The 9,167-nt window shown below is 44.5% G+C and overlaps 1 protein-coding gene across 1 annotated transcript in view; it reads right to left on the reverse strand.

The window, feature by feature from the left end:
- Window positions 1-9,126, reverse strand: part of IQCH (IQ motif containing H) — a 136,366-nt gene extending 127,240 nt beyond the window's left edge. The window contains exon 1 of the mRNA XM_060755374.2: window positions 9,068-9,126. Within this exon, the coding sequence (XP_060611357.2) occupies window positions 9,068-9,100 (33 nt within the window). The 5' untranslated portion in view covers window positions 9,101-9,126. The remainder of the gene's footprint in view (window positions 1-9,067) is intronic.
- Window positions 9,127-9,167: the final 41 nt, after the last annotated feature.

The following is a 9,167-nucleotide window of genomic DNA, read 5'->3' on the forward strand; positions in this document are numbered from 1 at the left end:
GATATGCAGCACTGGCATCTTGCAGGGAAAGAGAGCAGTCTTCAATGTGTCCCGCTTTACATACTGTCACCAAGGTAAAGGAACCCATGGCTTGCAGATGTTGCTGTATTACAGCTCCCATCAGCCACGGCTTGCACAGCCAATAGCCAAGACAGTCAGAAAATGTGATTCAACATGCAAGATGGATATAAAATTAAAATACAATTCATACAATGAATTGTGTTGATTTGATATAATGTTAAAATACAGTTAAAATACACTCACAAATCTTTGTTTTTAAGGTTTTTGATTTCTCTTATTTTAAATATGTATTAGGCTGTGTCGTGAGCCACCTTGAGTCCTGACGGGGAGAAAGGTGGGATAGGAATAAAGCTGATAATAATAACAATAATAATGATAAGGATGGTGAGAATAATAATGCTTCCTGCACCAGTATTGCAACAACAAAGCCTAACAGTGAACTGAAATTGAAGTTTTGGGGGAACAAATGAATGCTGAAGCAGACAGGATCCCAAACATTGAGGACATTGTGTTGTCGAAGGCTTTAGTGGCCAGAATCACTGGGTTACTGTGAGTTTTCCAGGCAGTATGGCCATGTTCCAAATGCATTCTCTCCTGACATTTGACCCACATCTATGGCAGGCAGGCATCCTCAGAGGTTGTGAGGTATATTGTGTCGCGATGAAGATTAATATTTAGACACACACAGATGTAAGCTTTCTCCCTCCAACCAAGGAGCAAACTCACACATTTGTCTTGTAGCAGAGTTTGTACAAAAACATATATACAGAGTCCAATTCTTCTCCTCAAGCCATTTTACTTAACTTAAGCGACCCCTCATTGTCGGAGTAAGATTGTCCTCCAAGTGTGGTGTCCTGGTGGTGGGTACATAGGTGACAGTGGAGCTCTATTCTTGACCTGCATGTTCTTCCTCAGTGGGGGCATCATTTTCCAGGTGGAAGGCAGCCCTGGTCGGGGTTGGCTTGATGTGCGTTCCTCTTGGCACATTTCTCTCTTTCGCTCTCCATTCATGCCTCTTCAAATTCTACAGCACTGCTGGTCACAGCTGACCTCCAGTTAGAGCGCTCAAGGGCCAGGGTTTCCCAGTTCTCAGTGGCTATTTCACAGTTTTTAAGGTTGGCTTTGAGCCCATCTTTAAATCTTTTTTCCTGTCCGCCAACATTCAGTTTTCCATTCTTGAGTTCGGAGTAGAGTAACTGCTTTGGGAGATGGTGATCGGGCATTCGGACAACGTGGCCGGTCCAGTGGAGTTGATGGCAGAGGACCATCGCTTTATTCCTGGTGGTCTTTGCTTCTTCCAGCATGCTGACATTTGTCCGCCTGTCTTCCCAAGAGATTTGCAGGATTTTTCGGAGGCAACACTGATGGAATCATTCAAGCCACAAGCCAATCAGAACTCCAATACCTTCGCAAAAACCTCCAGCCTTTCAACACCCCCAAACTCCTTCCAACACCACCAAACTGCTCCCAGCACCTCCAACTATCTCCACAAAGAGTAACTCTTTTTTACTCCTTTATTATCCTAGCAGTTACCCCATTCTGGCTGCAACTACTCCTCAATGCTTGCCAGGTGGCCCGGCTCCCACTCCCTGCTGCACTGATCCTTGCACTACTTGTTACTTGTTACTTAAGAAACATATTGAAGACTAGGCAAGTGAGGTTTATATATCTGTGCAATGTCCAGGGTGGGAGAAAGAACTCTTGTCTGTTGGAGGCAAGTGTGAATGTTGGAATTAAGCACTGAGAACATTGTAGGGCAAGGATGAAAACAATGCCACCCTCCAAATGCAGTTGGTTGGTTTACAATGCCTCACCATTGGTGGCATTGACTGGGGCTGCTGGGAGGTACAGTGGGCTGCAGGAGGCCTGTCCCAGTTCTATGGCAGTATCATTCCATCACTGGTGTCTTGAATATTGGTGCTGAATGGGGCCCATCCAAAGTAGCTAACTCTCCCTCTCGAGAGAACAGTTATATTATGTGAGATGGACAAATTGACAAAGTTGGTCAAGGGGAGATCCGTGATGAAGACTAAGAAAGACTGGGGCTCATTTATCATTTCCTTATGGTAAAGATGGGAGCCAACTTCAACGACCGGTTTTCTGATTTATAAGAGAAATATAGGATATGACACTTAGGCAGAAAAAATGAAATGCACAGATACAGGATGGACTTGACAACAGAATTCCATGGGGGGAAAGATATTGGAATCTTAGTGGACAAGTTGAACATGAGCCAAGAATGTGGTGCAATGGCTTAAAAAGCCTATGGGATTTTGGGGTGCATCAGAAGGGATCTAGTGTCCAGATCAAGGGAAGTCATGGTGTCTCTCTATTCTGCTTTGGTCAGAACTCTTGACCTGAAATAATAACCCTGTGTCCAATTCTGGGCAAAGCAATTCAAGAGAGAGATTGACTCTAAGGTTGAAAGTGTCCAGAGAAAAAGGCCGACTAAAAGATCAAAGATTTGGAGACCATTAATCCCTTTGAGGAATATCTTAAAGACCTGTGTCTGTTTAGCCTGCAGAAGATAAGCTTGAGAGAAGACACAAAGGCCATTTTTACATATTTGAAAGGATGACAAAAGGAAGAGGAATCAGGCTTCCTTTCTGCTGCCCTGGAGACTAGGATTCAATGGAGCCATGGGTTCCAATGCCAGGAAAGGAGATGCCACCTGAACATTAGGCAGAACTTCCTGATGGTCAGATCTGTTCAAATAGTGGAACTATCTGCCTCGGAGTCCAGTGGAGGCTCCTTCCTTGGAGGCTTTTAAACAGAGGCTGGATGCCCATCCGTTGGGCGTGCTTTGATTGTGCATTTCCTGTATGAAGAAAGAATGGGATTGGACTGGATGGCCCTTGGGGGTCTCTTCCAAGTCTAGGACTCTATGATTCTGTTTGAGGGGTGGAGCAGAAAATAATAAACAGAAGCAACAGTGTGAGGCCTATAGACTAATTCTTGTTGTCACATTTTGTCTATCTTGTTGTATTGATAGTATTTTATCTCTTGTTTTAACAATATTGTACCTTGCATCAAGCCGCAAAGAAATGAGGACAATATTTATTATTATTATTATTATTATTATTATTATTATTATTTGTTTAGTATGTGTTTAAGTTTGTTTAGGATAGAAGGATTGTTTTACATATAGCTCTGCTTGTTTGTTGTGGCTAAGGTTTGGGGTTTTGTTTTTTTTTTTGGTATTTCACTTTCTCTTTATGATTTTTTTTAAAAAGAAAAGCAGTTTGATTGTACCAGGACTCTCATTTTTGTGGTTTTTAATGAAGTGGCTTTCGTTTTTTTTAAAAATATATACTTTGAGAAATATGGTTTTGACCATGACTTTGTTGTCTTCATTTTGTCTGCAGACGGGGTTGCGTTTTTAACAAATAGCTACACTGTCTTTGCTTTGTTTGCAAACCAAGCAAAAAGGGGGGCAACAATGTCAATGTTAAGTCAGTAAATAAAACCTAAACAATCCTCTGATTTATTTATAATGGGCCGCTCACAGTAGCATTAAGTGACACACAACACAATCCTCTTAATCCAAATGTTGGATATAATTTAGATCTAGGAGTGTTTTGAAGATAAACATGTCTAAAATAAGAGATTAGTGGGATTAGCACAATATTTTCATTGTGTGTCTCTGAGGCAAAATGCATTTTAATGTATTTATTATTATTATTTGAAACACAAAAAGATTAGTACACAGCAAACAAGGTCACTCTGCTGGCTATTGTATTGGATCATACGTCAGACACTTCCCAAATGTTTTAGGACTATGTGATGTATCGACGAATAATGCCTGCAGATCCCAGTAAGGTGGCCTTTTGCAACTGAGAAATAGTAATTTTGTCAGCGCTGATTGTGTTTAAGTGCAGGCCAAGGTCTTTAGGCACTGCACCCAGTGTGCCGATCACCACTGGGATCACCCTTACTGGCTTGTGATTATTATTATTATTATTATTATTATTATTATTATTATTATTATTATATATTTTCCTTGTGTGTCTTTGATGTGAGAAGAAGTGCCTTTTAATTTATTCATTATTGTTATTGTTGTTGTTGTTTATTCTTATTATTATCATCTATGTGTGTCTGTTGTCGAGTGTGTGTCCCCGGTCAAATTATATTAAATTATCTTGCAAGGGTTGCAACAGGGACAAGTCTTTTATTTTTATGAAAACTATTTTGCAAACATCCAAAGGTATGGAAGAGCCAGCAGCAGCTACCAGCACCCGGGAGACTTTCTGCAATGCTCTTTTCTCACTTAATTAGTTTACTACAAAGTATCTCCTCGATAAACATGCACTGTGGTGCATTATCTTCTACTCTTGTCTCTTTGTATCTTCCTTGCCTGTCCCTTTCTCTTCTGCTTTCACCTTCCGCAGCCGGCCCTGGTAGCCACATGGCCCACACGGCCCCTGTGGCCCTTGGAGCAGGGCTCTTCCTCTCTCTTTCCCTTATAATTCACCAACCTTTCACCCCACTAAACCCCATACCGACCCCCTTCCCCTGTGGATGCCCTGGTTCTCTCGGCTGGGAGCCCCTGGTATCCATGGATCCCTATTGTGAACCCTTTTAATATATATTTTATGTCTTTATATAAAACACCTTTTTGGAGAAGTATGCCACTGGTCAAGACCTTGGTGACCTTTCGTTAGCACCTCATGACCCAGGAACTCCCTCCAGCAGTTTTCCTGGGCATCAATGACCTATCATCTCCGGGGCCAATCCATCTCTATTGGCCCCAGAGACCCAGCTGTGCAAAGGGCAACAGGAGCCTGAGTTTGGACCACTGTTCTTTGTGCAGCTACTTGGACATTACAAAAAACACTTATCACCTGGCATGACAATCTTGATGCCGAGAAGGTCATACCCTGTTTTCCAAAGTGACATTTCCCCTTTTCCTGGAACTGTGTTTAATAATCCCGTCATCTTGGACAATTCTTTGTATGGAACACAATGGACATGGGAACCATGAGTGCACAACCCACCCTGATGGGTCACTCATCTACACAAAAGACATTTCATAACATGCATGGGACCTGATGACCCCTCGTTGTCCTGTCCTTTGCTGGGGCAATGGTAATACACTCCTTTGTCCCCTGGACCAGCCTGCCCCCTGTCAGCCATTGGAGATCTGAAATCTGCATTGGAAGCGGGAAACGCTCTCTGATTGGCTGACAGGTGCCACAATCCCGCCTCTTCAGGAAGTCCTCCCCAGCTGGCCATGATGTCAACGGAGCTTGGCCAATCACGGCAAAGCCAGCTCCAGCTGGGACGGAAGCTGGAAATTCAAAGGATTTCTGTCTATAAAAATGTATGTTTTGCAATGTATGGTATCTCAGCTTCCTTCTCAGCTTACTGCGAGCTGGCATCCATTTCAGCTGACTTTCATAAACAACCTCGGCGTCTTAGAGTCCTAGTTTCCCAATGGCGCATCCGACAGCCATTCCACATGGCACTTTTTCCACTTTTAATAATTTGCATGTAGAGAAATGGCAGCTATGGCTTAGGCCCTCTGTTACATTCAAGAATTGTGTTGCTTCAAAACAATGGAGATGCTGAAGGCAATGATATTGAAGGCTATGGCCTTCTTGGCTGTCAGGGTTCATAGAATCATTGAGTTGGAATGGACCTTATGGGCGATCCAGTCCCACTCCATTCTGCCAAGAAGAAGGAAAACTGCATTCAAAGCACTCCAGACAGATGGCCATCCAGCCTCTGTTTAAAGCCCTCCAAAGAAGGAGCCTCCACCACACTCCGGGGCAAAGTGTTCCTCTGCTGAACGGCTCTCACAGTGAAAAAGGTCTTCCTAATGTTCCAATTGAATCTCCTTTATTTATTATTTATTTATTTGATGCACTTATTAACCGCCATTCTCAGCCCATAAGGGCGAATCATGGCGGTGTATAGTACACATAAAAGACAATTACAAAAAGCCAGTTTCGACAACATATAGACTATACAACAACTACAGACTACACTAAAAATCCGCTTCGTCTCTTAGTGGAATGATAGCCAGTCTCATATTCCTTGTTCCATTCCAGTTCTCATAACCGTATTGTTAGCACTTAATTAAATGCCCTCTCGAAAAGCCATGTCTTAAGGCTTTTTCGAAAGGACATGAGGGAGGGCGCCTGTCTGATGTGTGCAGGGAGAGTGTTCCACAGCCGGGGGGCCACCACCGAGAAGGCCCTCTCCCTCGTCCCCGCCAGCCGTGCCTGTGAGGCAGGCGGGACCGAGAGAAGGGCCTCCCCAGACGATCTCAAGACGATCTTCTTTCCTGTACTTTGAAGCCATTGTTCCATTGCGTCCTAGTCTCCAGGGCAGCAGAAAACAAGCCTGCTCCCTCCTTCCTATGACTTCTCCTCACATCCTGATACACGGCCCTTATCATGTCTCCTCACAGCCTTCTCTTCTGCAGCTTGGTGAGATTTCTTGATTTGGGAAAACTGGGTTAGCTTCTTCATCTTGCCAGGCGCATGCATCCACAAATCTCCTGCTACTGGTACCAGTACCTGGCTATTGGAACTCGGTATCCACGCTCCAGGTTTGTTATCTGCAGCCCGGATCTCACTATCCAAGGTTGCTTTAAATTGCTTGATTCCATGTCCTTGTCGTGAGAGTAAGCACATTTTAATTTTATTATTACTATTATTATTATAATGTGTGTGTGTCCGTAAAGTGAGAGGAAGTGCATTTTAATTTGATTATTATTATTATTGGCTTGTTGTAGGTTTTTTGGGCTGTCTGGCCATGATCCAGAAGCATTCTCTCCTGATGTTTCACCCACATCTATGGCAGGCATCCTCAGAGGTTGTGAGGTCTGTTGGAAACTAGGAAAATTGGGTTTATATATCTGTGAAAAGTCCAGGGTGGGAGAAAGAACTCTTGTTTGTTGGAGGAAGTTGTTGGAGTTCAGCCCGTGTTTGTGTTTCATCATCAAGGTGCTTCTGATGTGGGGGATGATGCCACTGAGGGTCAAGATGGAGATGATTTGGTCAATGATATTAATGCAAAGTGTAGTTTCCCATGAGAATGTTCCTACAGGGTATAGGGATGATAGTTTACTCCCTGACCCAGAGAGTTCCCAAGATTTGGGGTTTGAAAACAACTCAACACCTGGAGAAAATAAAGAGCAGATAGATAATAAGCACATAGACAGATGGCTGGAATTTAGCCAAAACAGACAGTTCAGTCAAGGCCTTCGCCGTTCTACTATGTACTAGGCTTCAAGAGATAAGGGGGAGAGGCAGTCAAGGAAAATGAAACCAGTTTCTGGGTGTTGGGATATAAAGTTCTCACCAAGGAAAAACTCGGGTGATCCCTCGTAGGCCAAGGATGGTGGTCTTCCAAGTGTAGTGTCCTGGCGATGGGTCCATAGGTGACTGTGGAGCCCTATTCTTGATCTGCATCTTCTCCCACAGTGAGGGCATCGGTTTCCAGATGGAAGGCAGTCCCAATTAGGGTTGGTTCGACATGCCTTCATCTTGGCACATTTCTGCCTTTCACCCTCTATTCATGCCTTTTCAAATTCTGCAGCACTGCTGGTCACAGCTGACCTCCAACTGGAGCGCTCAAAGGCCAGGGCTTCCCAGTTCTCAGTGTCTATGTCAGAGTTTTTAAGGTTGGCTTTGAGCCCGTCTTTAAATCTCTTTTCCTGTCCTCCAACATTTCGTTTTCCGTTCTTGAGTTCGGAGTAGAGCAACTGCTTTGGGAGACAGTGGTTGGGCATCCGGACAACGTGGCCGGTCCAGCGGATTTGATGGTGAAGGACCATTGCTTCAATGCCGGTGGTCTTTGGTTCTTCCAGCACGCTGACGTTTGTCTGCTTGTCTTCCCAAGAGATTTGCAGGATTTTCCAGAGGCAGCGCTGATTATTATTATTATTATTATTTAAACTTTATTTGTACCCCGCTAGCATCTCCCAAAGGATTCGATGCGGCTTACACAGGCCGAGGCCTCAACAACACAACATAACAATACAATCAAGCAAATCAAATAATTAAAACAAAATAAAGCAAAGTAAACAACAGGCACAGTACATTAAAACACAATAAAACTGGGCCGGGCCAAAAAAGTGGGTACAAGGATTAAAAGTGCTGATTTGACAGGAGGTGTATAGAGGGTTTCTAGGGCAAGTGCAATGTGCAGCAATCATTGGTTCTGGTAAAGTGCTTATAGGACTCGGTAATGGAGATTTCCTAATCTGGGAAGGCGCATCGGAAAAGCCAGGTTTTTAAGTTCTTTCTGAAGATAGCCAAAGAAGGGGCCTGTCTAAGGTCTTTGCGGAGGGTGTTCCAGAGTCGGGGGGCCACCACGGAAAAGGCCCTGTCCCGCGTCCCCACCAAGCGTGCTTGCGACGCCGGTGGGATCACGAGCAGGGCCTCTCCAGATGACCGAAGAGAATGCGTGTGTTCGTAGATGGAAATGTGGTCACGCAGGTAGGCTGGTCCCAAACCGTTCAGGGCTTCGTTCCAGGAGCTGCATGTGACGTCTGTAGACTGTCCACGTCTCGTATGCATATAGCAGGGTTGGGAGGACAATAGCTTTATAAACAAGCGCCTTGGTATCCCTACGGATGTCCCGGTCCTCAAACACTCTCTGCTTCATTCGGAAAAATGCTGCATTTGCAGAGCTGAGGCGGTGTTGAATTTTGGTGTCAATGTTGACTTTGGCGGAGAGGTGGCTGCCATTTGATGGCCTGACAGTTTTTAAGTGTAGCTTGTTACTGCTTGAGGGAATCCTTTGTTGTTTGGTGATTAGCTGTCCCTAATTGTTTCTTGTATGGAGTCTGTGTTTGAGTGAAAAAAATATATAACATACATAGGTTCATATATTAAATAAGGATAACTTTTGAAAGCACAAAGGAAAAATCTAGGCAGGCTTGATTTGGTCAGCTTTCCAGACCAGGCCGAGGCCGCAAAGGCTCTCGGGAAGTGTGGGAAGGCGAGAAAAGCTGCCATAACCGCAAAGCATGACGGAAGGTTTCCCCTTCGAGGGAAGAAGAAGAAAGCCATGAAGGGAAGGGCTTCTGACACACCTGGATCAGGACGCTGCCTATCTCTTCCGCCATGGCGCCTCAGAGGCCGAGGCCACGCCCCCTGGGGTGACGTCACCGCCGCCTTGGCAACGGGGCCTAC

The sequence above is a fragment of the Anolis sagrei genome, chromosome 9, assembly GCF_037176765.1.
Source record: "Anolis sagrei isolate rAnoSag1 chromosome 9, rAnoSag1.mat, whole genome shotgun sequence".
NCBI classification, from domain to species: Eukaryota; Metazoa; Chordata; class Lepidosauria; order Squamata; family Dactyloidae; genus Anolis; species Anolis sagrei.